This window comes from Atractosteus spatula, chromosome 3, assembly GCF_055471065.1.
Source record: "Atractosteus spatula isolate fAtrSpa1 chromosome 3, fAtrSpa1.hap1, whole genome shotgun sequence".
NCBI classification, from domain to species: domain Eukaryota; kingdom Metazoa; phylum Chordata; class Actinopteri; order Semionotiformes; family Lepisosteidae; genus Atractosteus; species Atractosteus spatula.
The window spans coordinates 28,812,325-28,835,245 of NC_142708.1; the positions used below are offsets into that span (position 1 = coordinate 28,812,325).

The 22,921-nt window shown below is 35.8% G+C and overlaps 1 protein-coding gene across 2 annotated transcripts in view; it reads right to left on the reverse strand.

Moving 5' to 3' along the window:
* unm_sa41569 (un-named sa41569) overlaps positions 1 to 22,921 on the reverse strand; it is a 64,811-nt gene that overhangs the window by 18,138 nt on the left and 23,752 nt on the right. For both annotated transcript variants that reach the window (XM_088910347.1, XM_088910348.1), the window contains 12 exons: positions 20,692 to 20,794; positions 19,844 to 20,000; positions 18,043 to 18,145; positions 16,391 to 16,516; positions 11,959 to 12,067; positions 11,413 to 11,529; positions 9,829 to 9,929; positions 7,545 to 7,631; positions 6,437 to 6,502; positions 5,593 to 5,706; positions 670 to 781; positions 75 to 121 (listed from right to left, as the gene is read on the reverse strand). In XM_088910347.1, coding sequence (XP_088766473.1) covers positions 75 to 121; positions 670 to 781; positions 5,593 to 5,706; positions 6,437 to 6,502; positions 7,545 to 7,631; positions 9,829 to 9,929; positions 11,413 to 11,529; positions 11,959 to 12,067; positions 16,391 to 16,516; positions 18,043 to 18,145; positions 19,844 to 20,000; positions 20,692 to 20,794 — 1,242 coding nt within the window. The remainder of the gene's footprint in view (positions 1 to 74; positions 122 to 669; positions 782 to 5,592; positions 5,707 to 6,436; positions 6,503 to 7,544; positions 7,632 to 9,828; positions 9,930 to 11,412; positions 11,530 to 11,958; positions 12,068 to 16,390; positions 16,517 to 18,042; positions 18,146 to 19,843; positions 20,001 to 20,691; positions 20,795 to 22,921) is intronic.

Consider the following 22,921-nt stretch of genomic DNA (forward strand, 5'->3'; position numbering starts at 1 on the left):
GTTTGTCTAAAGACAAACCAAAAAAACACACAGAGTAATTTAAATGTGAAACTCTGATTTAACAATTTAAGTACCTTGGCTCTTCGTTGTGGCATTAATGTGCCAGTTCTGGATATTGTAGCTGAAATTCAAATGATAAAACACACTGATTAGAGGTAGGGTGACAATAAAACAAAATTCACATTATGACAGCCTAGGGTGATGACAAATTTGACACAAGAATGTGATTTAACTTATAGCGAGAAAACATGATCTAAGCCTTTCAATTATTTGGAATTTAATATTTAATTTGTAACCGAAATCTGCAAATAACAAACTGGGTATCCAGGTCTAAGAGTCTTAATAACAGCTTTTAAATATCTTTTGATAATGTATTTGTTCTCTATTCTTGAGTGGCTGTGTGCATTAAGTATACAATGACAGACAAAACATTACAGGTACTCCCTTGTGTAAAATTTCCCTTAAATTCTGAGACATACAAGTTGACCTGGACTGCATTAAAAATAATGATAATAATAGTAATAAGAACAGTGGCAGATCTTGCCTTGCCAGACATATACTTTAACATACAAAGCATAGGATTCACTGTTCATATCGATTTATTGCTTAAAATTTTTCATTCTTCTGATTTGGCCACTGCTTTAATCTGAACTATCCCTGACAGCATACCTGCAAAAAGCACACTGAGTAAGGGTGTAACACTGTTGATAAATAGCCCTCGGATACTGGCTGGGATCGTGTCCCGGTTTTTTTCCAAAAATCCGCTGGCATTATACTGAACCTAATGAAAGAGAGAGGGAGGGGAAAATAATGAGGTCACAAAATTACTCAGCTATAAAAAATCCTAAATAAGTTTGGTCTAGTTTCAAATAAACCAGTAGTTTATGTTGGCCTAAAAAATTCTGAAGCTATTTGTTTTAAAATAACTAAACACATAATGAAATTCTTGATTGCTGTGATAAGTGAAACACAATGCCAGGTGGCAATGTAATAAATATTTTAAAATTGGCTGATATATGGAAAAATACAGCTTTTTATTTCATAAAGACAAAAAAATATACAGATTGCAGGGATAGAGGAAGAAGCTAAGGAGGTGTGCTTTTAGGAATAAAAGGTGACTTTTATTTTATGCAGTTTGAAGGTCTGCCACTGAATCACAAAAATAAACTGTGATATGTACTGTACTATTCCTCTTGTTCTCTTTAATAGACTAATTTTTTAAGTTAAAATATGGATATTTATAACTGGTAAGTTACAGTACATATACAAAAGAGAACAATGCAGTACAGTGTTTTTTAATGTCATGTTGACAATTTTATTCCAATGGGATAGTTCACTGCATTGTCACAGACCATTAAAGAAACATTACTATATTTATTTGTAATATGCATCTTAATTGTTTGTGCTATTAGGAACACTCATAGTTTAAAAGTACACAATTAAATTGAATGTAAAATAGAGCTTATACTATATATTATGCATACTGATAGTATTTAGGCATATTTACTTGTATTTTTGCAAGTAACTCCAATACAAAAAGGCAAAGTGCAGACCAGAACCACAGTGGGTCATCAGATCAGAGCTCATCCTGGTTTCCATGGTGTTATGACGACTAGAGAGCCCCCCCTCCACAGACAGGACCCTGGTCTGCAAGCAAATTTGAACTATATTGGCTATTCTGGCCCAGTCAATTCCCATATAAAGTACTTCACAACTACAGACCTAATTTTAAAGACATTTAAGAGCTATCTTTCAAAAAGCCATGGATGTTAAGAGTCATCCTGTACTCCATGAGGAACATATATATCATGTAGATATATATGGAGGGCATGGCTATGTACATGAAGGATTAATCTGCAGTTTGATCATGATGTGCTGCAGCAGGTGTAAGTCTTCAGCTCAGGCGTGAAAGGGAGGTATTGACTAGCAATTAACGAACCTAAGACACTGTTTCGAAGAGTGTGTCTCTTGGACTGAAGACTGCTAGGACATCTTCATGGCTGAATCTTTGCTTAAAATTCACTGCGTGACTGGGGGACCTTAAAACATGTCTTTTTATTCTAAAAGTACCTGAACCACTATTACACATAGACAAAAGCCACTCAACTAACTGTGCAACTTGCCCAACACATTTCGAGCATCTGACGCAATTTAGTTTTTTGCTTTGCATTCACCTTTTTTTCACCCCTGAAAATGTTCTTTTGACATTTCAAGTTCTAGTTAAAAATATTACTTTAAAGTATACACTATAACATTGTGGAAAGGAACAAGTAAAGGTTTATTCCATGCTGAACAGAAAAGAGACACAAACATTTCAGCAGTGGAGCCTTCTTCAGGTGTGAGGCGGCTACCTACTTGAACTTCTTCAATTACATTGTGTATACTGTACTTGTATGTCACACTGTGAATGTTGTTTGGAATGAAACAAAGGGACATCATTGAAAAGGGGTGAATACATTTTTTACAAGGCATTGTGAGAAAGCACTTTTAAACTTTAATATGTTAAGTCATATGACAAAAAACATGTTGATGACTCGAGGTAGTCTTATATACATAAACTGCCATAATGTTTACATGATTACAATTCTCAAAACAAAACTCCAGGCAACGTCTTTTCTGCAGCCAAGGACAGAAACTCAAAACAAGTAACAACCTGTAAGCAAGTTTAAGAGGAATGCTCTTAAATGAGGTCATGTAAACAGGGCTCTGTGGATAGATGTAAATGTTGAATGCAGTGTGTTAATCTTTGCTGACATTGGATTCCATTCTTCTGTTATCAGAAAACCACATATTTCCAGTAAGGATCGTGAAACCCTGGAGATTATCCTGGAAGCATAGGGCACAAGGTGGGACCGCAGTACATCACTAATTAACCAGAGACGCCAGCATGTCATTGGAAGCTGGGTTCAAACTAGAGAAAACGTGTGCAGAAATGGGGAACATGTTAAATTGAGAAAGAAGCCCCCGTCTGGAATGAAACCACATGTGTGAGGGAATAATACTACCTGCCAGATCACCATGCTGCTAAACTTACAGGAAAAAAACATCTTCATCCACCAGTAAAGTGACATGGGCCAGACAATCTGTGCCTTTGACCCCACTATACAGCAGATGGGGTGTAGAACTGAGAGCTTACATCAACAGCTAAACTAAGAGGTAAACTCAGAAAGACTAGACAGTGCAAGTATAAAGTGGACTATCGCACTGGAGAGAAGATCCCAGAATATTTCCAAAGGTGCCATAGTATATGAGTGCAAAAAAACAGAAATGTCACAGCCAAGAGAAAGCCGGCTCATCTAGACGTTACTTCATTCAGGAATCCCATTTCTTGAAAGCAGCCAAAATATCACCTTCAACTACATGGTCATTCCATACTCCACAAGACTTTGGGAGAAGAAGTGTTCCCTATTCTCAGTTTTAAATATGGATTTCTACACTGAAGAAATTCACTGGGTTGATTTTGTTGATTTTGAATTCTTGTTCCTGGTCCCCATGTAGTCTTCTCTGTTTAGGACTTAAACGTTCAGTTCCTTCAGCCTGTCAGTGTAGGGCATTCTCTTAAGCCCCACAATGTAACTGGTTCTTCTCTGCACTGGTTCCAGAGCAGCAATATCTTTCTTATAAAGTGGTACCCAAACTTGTAGTATTCTAAATGAGGCCTTACGAGTGCGATATACAGTTTTATCATAACACCTATTGATTTCAATTCTACAGTTTTAATTATATACCCTATAATTTTATTTGCATCCCAAAATTGTCTAGAACACATAAATGTGTCAATGTAATAAATCTTTTTAAAAGTAGCTTTTTCTAGTTCAATGTTTCCTACTTCATATTTATAGCTTACATTTCTATACCCTGCATGCAAAACCCTGCACTTCCCTAATTTCACATCATCTGCCAGGTGTTTGCATGGTCTTGAATTTGATCCAATTTGTTTGAAAGAATTCTATACAAATATCTATTTAAATTGCTTTTGCTGTTTTTACAGTGTTTGCTAGTTTTCCCAATATGACATCATCTGTAGACTTAACTAGTCTAATAATGATACCAGAAACTAGATCACTGATCTAGAGCAGCAGTAGTCCTAGTACAAATCTCTGCATCATTACACTAATTACATCACCCCAATACTCCATGCTAACACGTGTTTCTCTGAATACCTACTACTGCCTGCAATTTGAGAAGTATTTGTTTATGTGGAATTTTAAAATAAGACACCTGAAAATCTAAATATACCAAATAATATACTCTCAGTGAATCCTTTACTGTTGTTGCCTGTTCAAAGAACTTGAACAAGTTGTTTAGGCAAGATAAACCTTTGCTAAATCAATGTTGACGGTTCTCTTATCTCCATATAACGTCATCTCCATGATTCTCAAATGTAGGACTTATAATTGTTTCTATTAACTTACATTTGACAGAAGTCAAACTTATTGGTCCATAATAGCTTGTTCCAGTTTTCTCACCCCTTTTCTGATTATATTAGCAATTCTTCTGTCTCTGGGTATTACACCTGTCTTAAATGACTGATGTGTTAAGGGCCTCTAAATAACACCTCTTATTTCACTGAGTACAGCTGGTAAGATGCCATTGAACCCTGGAATTCTTAATCTTAAGTGTTTCAACATTTCTCCCTCTTCAGTTGCTTAAGACTGAAGAACCCAAATACTTGCTTAGAACAATAACTACTTCTCTTTCACCATCTACTGTTTTTGTCATGGAAAATTTCACTTCATCCTTGATGGTTGATTTATTGTTGTAGTACTGAAGGAATGTCTTATTTATTTTTCTTATTTATTGCAAGATCCATTTTAATTTCTCTTTTGGCCTTTCTGGTAACAAAAAGAAAAGACAAAGAAGGACCAGGGAACCTGGCTTAGAGTTCTGCACAACAGTACTGACTAGAAATGACCAGACCCAGCCTATCGTAGTTGCTGAAGTCTGATGAGATTAGGTTACAAGGAAGAAACTCCACTGTCCTTGCTATCAAAAACAAGTAAACATCTAACCCAAAAGAAGAGATCATGATAAAAGCTGGTAAACCACCGATCAGAAGCGTACTATACTTTAGACCACAATGGAAAAATGACACTGACCACATTGCTTGACACTGCAAACAGTAGGCAAGAACACCACTCAAGAGGTTTTTCACACATTGGAAGACAGTTCTTATAGTTCCTCCTAACTCAGTGGAAAAACAACACAGGCCAGCACTCAATATGTCACTCAGTTGTAACTAGAGGCACTAAGTAAGAATGATATATAGTTTCAATATGTTTATGTTTATATTTATAGTGATTTTGCTGTGAGCTCTAAAAAGACAGGTGGGTGTACAACTTTTTTTCCCACAAGATTAGAGAAAGCCTTTTTTATATTCACCGACATCTCACAAGAAGATCCTCCTCCGTTCTCTACTTGCGACACTATATGACATTCCTGTGGTTTTGCCTTTTTTCAAGTCTTTAAAATCACCGTGTAAAAAAAAACTAAAAAAAGTTTTGTGTTGATGAACAAAGGTTAACTTGAGAGGTCTGTGTGAGAAGCACAGGTAGTTAGGTGTGCTGCAGGTATACAGGTAAGCAAACTCACCTTTCCAGCATAGTGCACAACCGTGAACAGAGGGTTATGACCTCTGACAATTTCGTAGTGTGGGTTCCCCTTGAATTTGCCGTTGAGCTTGTCAACAAAATTACTGTCTGTCGCCTGAAGATAAAAAAGGACAAGGGGAGATTCAGGTTAAGAACAAATGTATTTACACTTGAATATCAGAAACTTAAAACTGAAGTCATTAAAGTAACTTCTTAAATATTTTGCCAGACATATTAATTACTTTTAAGTATATTAAAGTTTTTATACAGACAAATCATTTGTTAACATTTTCCCGAGATCACAACTGCTTGATGAGTATTTAATCATGTTAATAAGCACAATAGGGTGTCATATGAGTAGATCTTGTACAATGACTACATGCTCCCACCTGCTGGGCAATATTAATAATTAATCATTTTAATTTTAGAATTAAAACTTGTACATGTTCTTGGACTATGGGAGGAAACCTGCGCACCCATAAGAGACCCACTCAAACACAGACCCACACAGACAGCATTCAAAGACTGGAACTGAACTCAGGGCCCCAGTGCTATGTGGCAGCAATGTTAACCACTGCTCCACCATGCCATCTGCTCAAAATCACTTTTAAAGCAAATGACTCTAGATGACTGCCTTCAATATAAATAAGGAATAAGGAAATAAATCCTTTAGCAATTAGTTATTATGCATTATAAGAGCTTACTAGAAGAAAAACTGGATTGTTATCATGGGCAGCTGTGTTAAAGAAACTCCACACATGGATTTACACAAAATACACAAAAAATACAAAGTGCCTTTCTATTTCAATTATGTGATTCGTTAAAATGTGTTAATCAAATCACACCTGAGGAAATGTACTCTGCTCATCCAGCAGAGAGAAAATCCCAAAAGGCTTTGCCAAGAAGAGATCCTGAGTAAACAAAACAAAAGAAACGATTATGAATTATGGAAAGAAAATATACGAGTTAAAACAAACACGTTAAAATGCAGGAGTCCTCGCTCTGGTAAATGGTGTATGAAGTGCACTCTGCACTGTGGTCAAAACAGGACAGAACTGATACTAATAGTGGCCACTAGATGTCCTCCTTTTACCATCAATAATCATGGAACTTCAAGTACATTTGGGCATTCTTTGAAAACCAGGCATATTTATTTATATAAATCACAAGTTTTTCTTCTAAAAAAGAGCTGGTAGAATATAAAACAATATTCGGTAAAGAAATACTATTTCATTTTTCCGGTTTCTTTCTCAATCTGAAATAAGGGGGTAATAAATGGCAAAATATATTACTATTACATTTAATTGCATTAATGTCTTCTAATGACCTTTAAATGTAAACATTAGTCTGTAGTTTTCCAAATGCTACTTAGCAGTTTAAGACAAGGCAAGAGAACAGCTAATTCTTAATTCTAATTCTCACATTAAAAAACACATTATCAGAATAGCTTCTATTTTCTTCTATTTTTTAGGAATCCAAATAAAAGCAGACTACCCATATACCCTTTCAAAACCACAGGGTCTCCGACAAGTGCTATTTGCAGTGCCAGAAGAGATCACAAGACATCGCTATTTGTGAACAAAAACACATTCCTTTTTATCCTGAGTAAAATCCCAGAGTTTGATGACAAATGCTATAGAGAGAATAGAGAACATTTTAAACTTTTTAAAAGACAACATATCTCTTGGTCCCAAATAAGCTATGTACTGTATACCAAACACTGACTTGTAAAATGAATAAATAATGGCTTAGTTATAACCAACAAATTTGACTGATTTAAGTGTTGTTATGCCTGGTACCCATTTGAGGACTGTGATTCTCTACCACTTTGACAACATTTCCCATTCTCCAGCTTACTCAGAGCATTCCATGGTGCATTTGGAAATTATTTGTGTGTATGACTGCGTGAACTTCAACTGTGAGCAAGAAAAGACTACAAAACTGTTTTCTTACCAGGATGGGTTTGTTGTCTTTAAATTCAATTGTGCTCCATTTAATGTTCTCCTCTTTATATGCATTTTGCTCCATTAAAAAGATGTGCTAAAAAACAATAAAAACATAATTTTCACTGATTAATTATGTTTTAATTTTAAGCTGATGCTTTTATTCAAAGAGTATTACATTTTGTACACATTTATTTACAGTATATACAATAGCTGGGGTATTTTACTGATCCTTACTTAAGGGTACAACAGAATGGTTCTCTGTCCAAAACCCCCAAAACTACTCCACACCTCACTATGATTTACTAATATCAATAGAACTTTTTTGTGTTATTAGATAACGAATTAAAGCAGAATGAGACAAAATCATCGTTCATATCACTGCTTTATCACAAAAAGGATGAGATAGTATATTTTTCCTACTCCATGACAGAAACTAATAACAGCAGAACAACATGAAAAACATAATTCTATTTTTAAAATTTAACTACAGATCACTTTCCTATAATTGTAATGTTTTGGAAATGGCCCTGTTCTTGTTAAAAAAAATTCAGAAAAATGAGCTGCTAAAATATAAAAAAAAATATTTGGCAAAGAAGTATTTTCCATCTTAAAATAATTTCTTAATGTGAAATATGAGAGCACTAAATGGCAAAGCCTAATTCCTGCTTATGTTCAAAAAATGTCTCCAGTCATTGGCCGGCACTTCATCATGCTGCAAGACAATGATACAAAACACACTGCTAACACAAACAAGGAGTTCATCAAGGAAAAAAAGAGGAAAGTCTTAGACTGGCCAAATCAATGATATAATTCCAATCAAGCATGCGTTTCAGAAATCTCCCAAAACAAACAACAACTGAAATGGCTGCAGCACAGGCTTGGCAAAAAATCTCAAAAGAACAAATCAAGAGTTTAGTGATATCAGTAAGTCACAGGCTGGATGCACTTATCCTGTGCAAAGGATCTTCACCCAAATACTAAGTTTTATACTTCTTTAATTTACATTAATTTGTCCCATTACTTATTCTCACCTAAAATGGGGGGATGGAAAACAAAAAGTGGTATTATGATAAAATAATTAGAACATACAGTATATGCACAGAAGTACCCAGAAATAAAAGGTACTTTTTTCTTCTGTACTTTCTGTACATCCTGTACTTTTGCCTCATATTCATCTTTTTATCTCAAATCCTATTTGCTTCAGTATAGCAATTTTGACTTCACTGTCCCAGCACTTATGGAGGGTGCTGTATATGGGTTCTATATGCCATTTTTATTTGCAGTGTGGGGTATTGTATATACTATATTGTATATTCTTCTTACAGTACACCTTATAAACTTAATATATTTGTATCTAAATGTTATATTGTATATATATATATTAATTCACCTTAGACAAAAGGTATGATAAGAAAATCTTAATGAAGCCATTAAAAACTGACTTGTCATGGTTTACAATTTTTCAGATATTCAAAAACTGATGTGGAAAAAAACAACAACAACAGTGGGGGGAAAAAAATATTTCTGTGTATTTCAGTGGTTTCCAAACATTGGCCCTAAAAGAACATTGTGTCTGCTGGTTTTCATTACAGCTGAGCTCTACATCTCCAGTGTTAACTGATGACACGTTTGATCTATTTGCTTGATTAGACTTATTTAAATTATTTCTTCAGTCAGTCCTGAGTTTCAAAAACGAATAATTTCGGAATACAAAACGTTACACAGCCTGTTCTTTTCTTCCTTGCCCTTAGTTCTGACTAATGAACAGACATGTGGAAATGACAGTATATCAGACAAGCTCACAAAGAGCATTTTTTAGTTCTGCAGAGGTCCAGCTGGTTACATTTCAGGCAACACACCTGAATGAGGGCAGTACATAAACAGAGGAATGTATACAGGCTTGATACTAATTACAACTGTCAAGACATTTTAAGAACTGAAAGCAAATTTTCAAAATGCTCTGTACTGAAATCAGTTAGTCTGTGATTATGACCTCAGCCGGAGCACAAACCAGAAGATGCAGTGCTCCTCCAAGACCAGGTTTGTGTGCCACTGCTATACGGTATACCGTGGCAGACAAATGCTGGCTATGACTAAAGGACATTGCATTAAACCGAGGCACTGAAGAACGTTTGTGGTGCACAAGACACTACAATAGTTTTTTACCCAACCAGATTCAAAAGAAGCTCCTTATCTAAAGCTAGGTACTTAAAATGCAGAGTACCAAATATAACACACAATTAAGAACTTGACTTACAACTCATATTTAACCACACTAGTTATCAACTTACATGGTTAAAGAAATACTGCAGCTGTTCATTTGCAAGGTTAATGCATAGCTGTTCATAGCGGTTCACAGCAAAATTCTCAAATCCGAAGATGTCCAAGATCCCTGCATAAGAAGTCAGTGAAGCAAACATTAAAAAATAAAACAAAGGTTTATAATAACTGTACACTTATTTCGTCAGAACATTTCCTTCCTCCTGCTTACATATTGTCTTGTGAATTTTTTACTCATGAGGCCATATTTTATATTGCCCATCTTGCTTAATTGCTACAAACTGGGCAGTGAAAAGAACTGCAGTCTTCTTTGATTTGTTTGACAATTCCCAGATATACTCACTTCCCAATTAGAGGTTGGAAACTGTTTGGCAGACATCACTGAAATGAGACTGCATATTGAAATAAAAGAAAACAAAGGGTATCTCTAAACAAAAAAGAACATTTTTAGACTTTCAGGTGGGTAGCTGCGTCAGCATGCGTAGGCTGCAAAGGAACAAGTAATAGGTTTATTCCATGCTGAAAAAAAGAAGAAAGAGAACACAACGTTTCGGCCGTGGAGCCTTCATCAGGTGTCACCTGAAGAGCCACCTGAAGAAGGCTCCACGGCCGAAACGTTGTGTTCTCTTTCTTCTTTTTTTCAGCATGGAATAAACCTATTACTGGTTCCATTTTTAGACTTTGTTGTGGACAAGGCAGTGCAGGTAAACATGACAACAAAGCCAGTGTCGACACAGAGTATCAACTGAGAACGGAAAATAAATCATTTGTAGGACAAAGAGCACATGCATGGTCAGATAATGACCTGCCCAATTACAGGGAGGAACTTGCACTAATGAGCAACATTCACAAAATATTACTGCTTTCTGTATATACCATTGTATAAATATTCTTTAGTTTAAAACTCTTGAGGAAAAACGTAACAGGTGCAATTTATATTTAAATGGACAGAAAATCCCACAATATACAGTATATGAAGTTTGCATAAGTAAAATTTGTCTGTACAGGTGCACATTCTGTTTTTGTGTCTTGGAGTTACATGAAATAAGTAAGACAAGCAAAACTATAATTTAGAGACATTTAAAACTTGATTTGATGACATCTTTAGTTGTACGAAAGTTGTATTAAAAAGAATGGCAGAGATTACATCGATACAAAGTTCTGAGCTATCATGTTTAACTTACTTGGAGTGGGTTCTATTCTGAAATTAAATTTATTCTGAGTTCTATTCTCAAATTAAAGAGTTTCCAACTCTTCTTTCTGGACTTGAAAAAAAAATGGATTCCTCAACATTACTACAACATAAAATACCCCTTTATTAATACAGCGAAAACAGAAAACTGACAATTACATAGTGATGTTAAAAATGTTCCACAATCTGCAGCACTTCTGTGCAAAACAGTAGAGAGAAATTAAATGATAGGTTTATTGCCTTTAATTTAATTCTTATTGCTTACTGAGTATAATAATAATAAACTTTATTTTATATATATCGCCTTTAAAGGTGGCTTCTCAAAGCGCTTTGTAGTATGTGACTACAAAGCAGCTTTTCAAGTACATAAATCTGTTTAATAGCAAAACTTTCACTCACTCACCTATTTCCATTAGCTCTACATTAGAATCCACATTGGGGGCCAGAAGTTCATTGATTTTACTCACAATCCACCCAAACACTCTACCGTAGGCTACTTTGGCAATGGAATCACGTGCGTCTGAAAATAAATAAACAACAAGCCCAATCACTAATGCTTCTTCACTTCAAAATGAAGAGTTAACATGCATGACCACCACATTGCAAGAGGATGAGAGCAAAGTACTGCTGAAAAAAAACCGATGTGAAGCAACGCTTGTACCCATTTACAGTAAGTGCCTCTCAAGCAAAGGGCAGAAAGAGCTGCATTACTCAAATCAAGTCTCACATTTTGACTTCTTCAAGTCCACTTCCTTACACTGAATAAGGGGAACGTCAACAAGATTATGCCAAAAAGACCAGCTGTAGCTGCTTTTATTATCTCCTCACCATTACAGCAGCAGAGTGCTAAGTAGCTGTGTAGAAGTCAGAAGAGTAACAATGCAAAGCAACAGTACAGCATGGTCTTATCACAATGAGACATGAGATTTAAGGCAAATTTATTTTGTACCTTCGGCTTGCTGCTGATTGTGGTACCTGCGAATGGACTCCCCTCTAGTAACTGACATAGTGCAAATCAGGCTTTTCAGCAGTTCCTCTTCCTGGACCCCAAACTGTCCCTGAAACCCACACAGAAAAAAACAGGTAAGACGGCAGATAAAATGTTTGCTCTCACAAACAGCCAAGGTTCACTGGGTAACGGTTGTGATTTTTCAGCACCGTGAGGCAAGCTGACACTTAAAAAAAAGAGTATGATTTACACATAACATCAGAGACAATGGCTCAGGCTATGGCACGTCTTTGCAACTAAAGCCAAAACGTGGTTTTCTTCACCTTGCCAAGCTTTAGAAACTGCCAGTGGACCAAATGCTGTTTTACTGAATCAAGATCATGTTTCATATTACACTTTGTATGCTATTATCCCTCAAGGAAAAACAATGGTTTAGAAATGTTAAAATATCAAAAATAGGACCATGTGGCTGGACCCTAACTTAAAGCCACTTTACATCTTATGTATTCAAATCTCACAGACCAAATAAAAGCAAAAGCCATCACACCAAAAGCCTCTCTTGGGAAGGATTTGAATACTCCTGAGTGACCCAGTAAAGATACATCACTGTAATAAGCTATTTTCTTACATTAAGGTATACATTACAGCAGTTTATCCAAAATAATAATTAAGCTACTGGCAAATGCATTTAATTTTTGACAAATTCACAAGTACAGTAACATGTGAAACTTTTAATTCAGCACAGGTTTTGTTTTATAGTGTAGAAACAGACCACAGTGCAAGCCTGTAACCATTTTAAAGACACAGAAACTATGTTTAGCCACAGATTATATCCACTGCTGCTTTTTTATTCAGAAGTGCATTAATCACATTATCTATTGTTTGTTGCATAAAATACTGAAATTATTATTATTACTATTATTGTTTAAATAGTGGAATGCCTCATCAGCAAGAGAACAAAACAAACACTACATTAGTAATTTAAACATTATCCACTGTGAAGCATTATTCTATATCATCTACTGTGAAGCATCTATATATACTGATATACATCTCCAAGTTGTTTAATGTCTTTAAAAGACTAACCACCACATATTTTTATCTGTTTTTTCCTGTGTTCTGTGCACCACAATAGCGATCAATGAAAAAGACTTAACAGCAGAGTACGGTCCAAGTTGCCAACAAAATCCGCTGTTGTGTTTGCACTGTTGTGGGTTTTCTCGACTTTTCTTATTGCACATCTATACACTATAATACCCTAAGTATTTAAAAACCAGACAGCACTGGATATTCAGTACATAATATTAAAAGTTGATGAAGCAAGGCTATGGCAAAAAAAAACAACTAAAAAAGAAAGTGACAGATACTGTAAGAAAAGATGTTCAGTAGTAAAGAACAATTTATTTTTTCTAAATAATTTAATGACACTTATGCACACTGCCTGGAAAAAAGTAAAAATTCAAAAATTAAATAAATGTCCTACCAAAATAATTAATATAAACCAAACAGCTCATAAAAAGGAGATTTTAAGAATGCTTAAAATGATAAACTATTTGTAGAAGAGTAAGTGACAATTATTTAACAAAGGAAATTTTTGCTCTGACCCCTTAAATGCGATAATCTCAATGTTTTCACAAAAGAGATATTGCTGATTATGAGTGGGACGTGCAACAACACAGTTTAATAAATGTCTGCCTTGGCTCTTGAAACACAGACTGCAGCTTCCAAATATAGCATCAATGCTCTGTTACAAATGCATGAAGCTTATCTTTGGCGACCAGATGTAAACTAAGCCCAATGATCTGTTAAAAGCTTTTAAACTGGTGAAGGGCAGCAATAACTCATGTTTAAATATCGACAAAGGAAACTGAGCACTGGAAACCGAAGGCTGAAACCCCATGGCAAGGGGCTGCAGTTAGACCTTAACCAGTTAGAGGTTATAGTATAACTGTCGCCTTAGTGCAGCCAGACAATGGGCACCGTTCATTCACTTCGCATGTCTGACGCCGATAACCTAGCATTGTCCCTTTGCACACCTCTACCCTGTTCCTCAGCAACAGGCTGTTGCAACACTCCTGGGGCTGCAAGAGTGGAGGTTCAGCCTTGAACAAGCCAGCTCTGACACAACATTGTATCAGAAGTTTTATTTTGACACTTCTTTTGTAGAAAGCTTGCATTCACTATTCTCTAATAACACACACACTCACACCTAATGATTTTCAGACCATACTGTGGTCTTCTCTATTGCCCAGAACGTCTGCCACCAAGCACTGGTGTTCATACAGTATGTTTATAATAAAACATAAAACAGTTCTGTTTTTAACTTGAAAACTGTTTAATGGAAGGCAAAAGTGCTTTTAAAATCAAGATCGCCAAAATCACACTTCACCTCTTTTCTCATGGAAACTCTGACACCAGATTTAAGGTCAAGCAAGAATAGATGTTTATTTCTTGCCATGTGTTACGGTTGGGCAAGGGTGGAAAAAAAAACAACGTGTGGTCTGGTCTTAGCTCCTAAACATGTTTTGTTCTGAACAAAGCCTTCTAATAGATCCCTTCATGTTTAGTTACTAAATGACGAAATTGTGCGATAACTAAATTTTTTGTAAAGAGATTACAAGGTTTAGAGATTACAAGGTCATTACTGTGAAATGACCTAAATGGGACAAATGGTCTCTTCTTGTCTGTAACCCTTCTTATGTTCTTAATGTACAGTATGAGCCTGTGTCACACAAGAAAATATTACATTTTAGTTGTTCAGCACGGAGATTGTGCACTTTTTGGTTTTACGGTACACATCCTTAAATGTGTCATGAAGACCTCTGAATGTATTTAACACATTAGGTGTGTCCCAGAACTGTAGTGGGACTTCAGGCTCCTGGGCAGGACACCAGCTCACTGCAGGGCACAAAGAAGGGAGTAGAATGTCTGACTAAAGTAGCCAGCGTGTCTTTGGTAGGAAGGGTGAAACTGTAGCACCAGAAGAAAAGCAACAAGAAACCCATAGTGTGAAAATGCAGGCTTCACTCTGGCTTGCCTTCAAAGTGCTATCTGAAGTGAAACACATTTTACCCATTTTCAACATGCTTTATCATCTAGCCTCAAAAGAAAAGCAATATAGAAAAATCTGATTAATGTTTTCAAACACAGTCAATATGGGCTATAATAGCTGCAAAGCCCTTGTCTGTAGTTTCCATTAATAGACTCAATCTGTTCAAACCACATTCTAATGTACCTTCCTATATATATTTCATGTATTTGTTACTGTATGTTCTATAATTCACGTTCAAGGTGAATATTAATATTAGCTATTCACTTTTATCGTCCTCATAATTTTAGCACTGTTACACTTGTACAAAAAGAGATACTAGGTTCATTTCTGGTCTAATGGATATTTGTTTCATACTGTAGAAAGGTTAAAAAATGTAATCTCTTCAGTCTGTGACAGAAGATTAGAGTGGGACTCGCCAGCAGTACTCAAAGTGCTGAAAGGTATTAAAGTTTATTCAACTTCCAAAACATTGACAATGAAACAAAAACATAGGAATTCAAAATGGAAGTCAACAGTTTGCGCAATTCAGACTGAGGATAGGATAGACATATCACAGATATGTCTAAAATAAGATGCTCATCCATGTTGTTCAAGCCATTAACCTGGCTTTTCTGAAAGAAAGAAAGCCATAGCAATTCACAGGAAATGGACAAACATGTGCAAATACATTGGATGCAGCTTAAATACACTTTATCCTACTCTATAGGATTATTACTTTCAAAGGGCTAAATTTGCTAACCAAACTTCCTTTGGAAGGAAGATTAGGGGAAGCAAAACTGATGCTACCGATATGAGCCAATGAAAAAGGAGTAAAATTCCAAAAACACAGGAAAGTTTGAAGCAAAGGGAAAATTAAGCATTGTAATTGTAACGTGAGAGATATTTCAGCTCTAGTAAATTATCCCACATCAAAGTTACCACAGACTGCAAAAGTAGTATTTCATTAAAAGGATAGGGTCCTTTGCTATACGTTACTGTTGAACATTAAAAAAAGCAAATTGCTTTTATTTTATTGAAACTATTCTGGGAAAATAAATGCCATTATAAAGACAATACAATTTTTGTTTAAAATTCTTTAAAAAATGCTTCTTGATATTACATATGATATTCAAATATCTTGTGAAATGTATGCTTTTTCAAAGGATAAGCAATTCAAAGCTTAGTTTTAATTGCCAGAAAAACAAGTCAAGCTATGACTTGTTTGGATGTGAGTAATTATGAGAACATATACTGAACACCGCCTCTATTTTTACACAGGTTGTGAGAGTTTGTTAGAGATTCTAATTTAGTTGAACACATTGTTATCCTTATTTCTAGATTCTGAACATTTAGATATATTCTTCCACCATTTTGACACACAGAGAGATAAGTTACACTCACTGCAGCAGCTTTGAGCCAACCAACAGACTTTGCTGTAACTTTCAGCATCTCATTGTCCTGTGGCTCAAACATGATGTTCCCTAGAGACAAGATCCCAGCCAGGATTGTCATCATGTCCACTTGCTCCTAAAACGAAAATGTAAAAGTAATCATAACTACACAAAACCATAATTTTCTAAAGATGATCAGCATATCAAGCCTGCACCCAATTTATTCCTGGTTGTTTTATGAACATATAGTTTACTAGTATATACCGTACATTTACATCCTACTTGTGCTCTATGATTTTGCATCTATTTTGAGAGCTGAGAAAAGTAAATGTCAAAAAGATCAAATCCTAAAAAATACATTAAGGGCAATAACAAGGTGAAAAGACTGTTACACTGGCAATGTGTCTGGCCTTAATCACTAGCTAGAACAATTAAGGACAAAAAAAGAACTAAAAAAGAAGTAAAAAAGTAAAACCTACAATGGTGTAGTTAACATTAATTACTAAAATGGAAGTGGTTCTATTGAGAAGTGGAAAATTTGTTAATCACTTAGGCCAAATTCTTATTTTTAACTTTATTTGACTTAAGAAAGGTTATGAATGGGACTTTGGAAAATAATCCTTTCTTAAATCAAGGACAGAGTGTACACAAACTTTCAATTTCAAGTATATGTTTTGGTGTCATGGTGTCATTTGATTAATTGATCATTTGTGACTAATTGTGATCTGTCCACGTTACTTTGAGAATTAATTGGGCACAGGCGCTCTGGTACAGATCCATTGAGCATGTTGTGGTGTTCCTGGATGCTCTGGGCCTTCTGCTGACGTGATAAGGAGCTTACTTACAGAACCAGAGATCCACATTCAATATCTGAAAATACCTAGACTATCTGACAATGTCTAGAAGTGATTTAACCTGTTAAATGTCAAGCCTAATTGAAATCAAGAAATAAAAGCACAAAATAGAATATTTATGCCACCCTAATCAAGAAAACAAAACCTTTGTGCCATCTGTTTGCTGGATTAATACTTCAGTTGGAACTTGCCAGAAGGACCATTAAGTACAATTAAGAGATTTCCCAAAACTGTAATAAAAGAATAATAATTATCTTTTACAATAAATAAAGGCATTGATTTTTTTTTTAACTTTGACAAAAACTGACACATTTAAGACTTTCTCCACTTTGCATTTCTGAAGAGGAGCTGTGTATTCATGCTGGAAATCACAAAACAGCATTAGCCAGGTTTTCAGATAAAATATTTGTAATATCTGTAATATACAGTATATACTGTAGTATACAACAATGTAGATTTTTTATTATTTTTTCACTTGTCTTAAATGTACAGATTGTGCTACTCTTAACTGTGGTGGCTACGCAAAATTATTCTGAGACCAGACACACAAAACACTAAAACAAATACCCTCACTGAAGAAGTGTTTTAGGATTAACATTGTAGAAGCAAATAAAAGCAAGTCTGAAAAAGAAATACCAGACACCTGAAGGACAGAAATGAAGGAGTGTCGTGTATGAAATAAATACCTTCCATTTTGCTTCGTCATAGCTCACTGCTCATTCTAATCTGTTGAATAACCTTACGGTATGCATGAAATATTTAAGTCTCCTTTTCTTCTTGAATGCTAGAGCACAAAACAACCTCTCACCTGTTCTTCGAATCCAACCATATCCATAGCATTGCACACCTCACTGTACTTCTTACTCCAGTAGCTCACCATCTCCTCTGTGCCGTATTGGCCATTAAGATATCTGCAAGAAAAACAGCAACATTGTAAACCTCTGTCAGTGTCCAGTATACTGTACAAACATGCAGCTTATCTAATGCTACATTTCAATTTAAACATTGTCTACATTTTAAAATTGCTTTAAGAAAGATTAGGAAGTATGTTCTAAGACCACATTAAGAATATCACTAACATTACTTACTGCTAAAATAATAAAATGTTAAAACTGGTTACTGTGGGGTATCTCTGTATCTCTACTGTGAGGTGTGTATAATAATAAAGAGAAAGCAGAGCACTGACAAATGAATTTATTGCATTAAATGTTATTATACTGAGCACAGCATTAAAGAGGAATATGTTTCAGTGCAATTCTTGCTTTCCATGGTAAACTAACTGGAAATAACTGCAAAAGATATATGGAGTGGGGTGTGTCTACATACAGTATATTGCACTTTAAAATTCCTTGCATTTATATACTGTATATTGTTTCATCCAAACTGCTTCACTTATACAAGGGGGGCCCACTTCATCTACCACTGAAGTGCAGTGCCCATCCAAGTGATGTGCACCAGCAGCCCCACTACACAGCAGATCAGATGGAGAAGTAAGACAGTGCTTTAGGAACTTTAGGGAGGTTAGACTCTGCAAGGCCACAGCGATTAGTCAGGACTCTGAGGGTAAACACTCTATGCATATGAAAAGAGTAACTTTAAGGAGAAGATTGTTAGTACTTTTATCCAAAGGATGGCAGCTCCAATAGCACAGTGTATTTTGTAAATTACTGTCTAGAGGATAGAGTGTCACCTGTTGAGCCACCAAGATCACTTACAGCATCAACCTGGTTTCCTTCAAGGTCTCCGTTCCCAATACTAATCAGGCCCATCCTTGCTTAGATTCAGAGTTCTGTCTGATGACATCAGCTGCAAGGAGGTAACAACTGCTTCTACTTTGATTCATTGTTAGTTGTGTATACAGATCCAGATTGAAATACCAAGCCGTGGGATCACAACAGAACATCAGAATCAAAGGTCTTCTACCCCTTTTACACTGCCTCAGAGGTCACTGAACAAGACATTAGAGGATGGTTTTGTGAAATAAACAGCCATGTTATCTGTATTATTTTTAATACAAGGAGCATCATTCCTTTAGGAATGTGAATAAAGCTGTAATTTCTCTTAATACAGATAAATCAATATTCAAATGTAAAAGAGTGCTCTGTTAGCACAGGTACTCTATTAGCAACAATGAAACAGAAAACCTGGTGGGACATTCATGGATTAAATTAAAACACCTTGCAAATCCATATGAAATAAATGCTTTTTTCTAACAGCAGCAACTATGCGAGGCTGAATTTAAAGTTTATCTAATCTACAGGCACAAGCAACCACAATTGCTTTTATATTTTTAACCACTGATAATATGGGCTGATTGACAACATGCAGTCTTTTTACTAAGGCAACCTTTTTATTATTAAAAAGCAGCAAATATTTAAACCACCTTTTATTTTGAGGTGACAGAGTTTCTAGCCTTAAATATGTAACAACAGTATGTTTTTATGAGTCTGCACACACCCAGGAAACGTGATGTATTAAAGAATATATTAGCATGATAAGAAAGAGTAACAATTGTGTAAAACTTCAATCAAATGATGCAACTGAAGACAGCTCCCTCTTAACTAACAAACTTTTGATTTCATTGGTAGGGACAAGAAATGGTAACTCACCTGTACTGGGTTGGATCCAAGAGTCCATAGACTTCCTTATCTTCTTTGGAAGTCCCAGCCAGCATGCAGTAAAAGATGTGAAAATTTCTCTCCCCCTCATCCTGATGTACCACACGTGATTTCTCCAGCAAGTATTCATTGATTTTGGCACCCTTTACTGCAAACATTAAATGTTCCATTGAGACAGAAAAAAAATGCCACCGATAAATGCCCAAACTAACCTTAAAAAATGTTTTGCTTACAACAAAAAGTTCTCCATTTGCCCCAATTTTTGCTAGTTTCTTTTCAATGCAAATGAGAGCAAAAAAGTACTTCTGAGTCTTTAAAAAATACTGTACAACATAGATATGTTATTGACAATATTTGAATAATTTGGAAGGAGTCAAAAGTCTGAATAAGAAAATACATTAATAAATCAACATTACGAAGGTGGGTTTAAAGTTTATTATGAATCATATTAAAATATACCGATTTGAAGATTCATAAAGGTGAGTTCTTGAGCTTCCATCTACAGTAAGACCTTGTCATTGGTATTAAACAAAACCGCGCTGTGGATAATAAACCACTTTTTAAAAACTAGTTGAAATAATGGGAAAGAAATATTCTTTGAAAGTTTTAAGTACATCCATCTAACCATCCGGTTTCCAAGTGCCTTATTCAGTACTGGGTCTTGGGGGAGCCAGAGCCAACCCTGGAAAAGCAACAGGTGCAAGCAGGACACACCCTAGACGGAATGCCAGTCACAGGGTACAGACACCAACACAAACATGCAATATCTCATGCATATGCAAATACCCACAATACCAGAAATCTTTCCAGTAAACCCATGAACAGAAGTGAAACCCCACCTGACGCGTTCTGGAAACGGAGTTGAATGTACTTTCCAAATCTGCTGCTGTTGTCATTCATGACAGTCTGAGCGTTACCAAAAGCCTCCAGCAGGGGATTGACCTGCAAAATAAAAGGCAGATTTTTCTGAATTTAGTTGGCTTTGAAATAAAAAAAAAAGCTGTAACCAATTAGGTTTTTTTTATTTTACAGTATGTACTATACATCTCAGGTTGGCATTCCTTAACAAATACTGGCAAAAATAAACAGAATTACACCTTGTATTATAAAAAAAAAACTATTGAATATTTCATATGCATTCAAGTGATGTGCACCAGCTATTCTGCACCAGCAGCCCCACTACACAGCAGATCAGATGGAGAAGTAAGACAGTGCTTTAGGAACTTTAGGGAGGTTAGATTGTGCAAGGCCATAGCGATTAGTCAGGACTCTGAGGGTAAACACTCTATGCATATGAAAAGAGTAACTTTAATGAGAAGATTGTTAGTACTTTTATCCAAAGGATGGCGGCTCCAATAGCACAGTGTATTTTGTAAATTATTGTCTAGAGGATAGAGTGTCACCTGTTGAGCCACCAAGATCACTTACAGCATCAACCTGGTTTCCTTCAAGGTCTCCGTTCCCAATACTAATCAGGCCCATCCTTGCTTAGATTCAGAGTTCTGTCTGATGACATCAGCTGCAAGGAGGTAACACTGCTTCTACTTTGATTCATTTTTAGTTGTGTACACAGATCCAGATTGAAATACCAAGCCGTGGGATCACAACAGAACATCAGAATCAAAGGTCTTCTACCCCTTTTACACTGCAGGCTATTTTTTAAGTTCTAGAATACATGTAGCTGATATGGTTCTCTGGACTGATTCATGAGCAGAAATATTTTTGTAGCACAGTAATACAACAATCCTTTTTTTTTGGCAATAGCCAACTTTCTTCATGGGGCCTAAAAATAACATAACATATAACATCTAACATCCATTGATTGGCACATTTACATTTGCAACTGTTCAGCCTGGTGCTGGAAGCATTCCTGAGAAAATGACTAAATAAATCCTGCTCTTCAGCATCTTACTAAGTACTGTAGTTTCAATTTGTCCTGGATCAAATTTTCAGTTCATACCAATCACATTTGTGCCCACATGGACAACAGCAAGTCCAGTAGGTCACTGTTGGCCCTGTACACTATGTGGACTTTATGTCGCCTCTACTCCCAAGAGAAAGCACAATGTTGCTGTCTCATGGTCCTTGCTACAAATTTCTGTTGCCATGTTCCAGAGAATGGAATCGCCAACAACCACCACTTCTCTTTTTGGATTCTAAGTAGTGATGACAGCAGTTGTGGTCAAGCCCAGTGTTTGAGATTCGGAGGTGTTATGATGTTCCATGTCTGATTCTGTTTGTCCTCTGCTAATAAACTACTACAACTCCTTGAATATTGGTTATATACTGTATAGAGAAACTGCAGTATTAAATGAAAATTATAAGTAGTATAACCTTCACAGGAAAACAAAGTTGGCATCTGCAGAATGTACATTCACAAATCAAAGGATTTATTCCCCAGAGATGCTGACACCAATGAGTCCTTAATAAATATAAATAAATAAACAATTTATTGGATTAACAATGCACATCGCCACTTCCTTTAGGATGATTGCAGTAGAGATTCTACATTGAGCACTGAATGTTGCTTTTCTCAACATTATTTTTTTTACCTTTCTGGACAAAAAAAAAACTTGAAGCTAATTTAGATAGAATGTTCCACTACTGTGCTGTACTTTTTTTTTTGGTTTCCTATATATTACTACATTAATAGGCTTTTTTGTGGGGTTACCAAAACAACACCATGCCAAAGGAGAAAGTCCTGATTAGCGTGATCATGTGGCTTTCTGCTTTATATATGTAAATAAATGACTGCTTAGAGGGGAGGTGTTAATGGCAGAAGCCTTTAACATGTTAAGCCAACACCTAAATACTGTACCACTACTACATTAGCATTCTTAGGATTTCCTGAAAGTAACTGAAGGGCTACCTTTCTTGGTATGCTTTTATAATGTTCAGTCCCCCCTGAAAAAAGTTTATTTTTGACTTCACTGCCTGATGTTTCATGGGAAAGCTAGTGCAGCCTTTTGAAAGCAAACCTGCTAATAATGTACAGTAAGTAGATTTGCCTTTCCAGCTCCACCCCAACACTGTAGTGTCAACAGGATACACCAAGAGCAAAACGTGTTC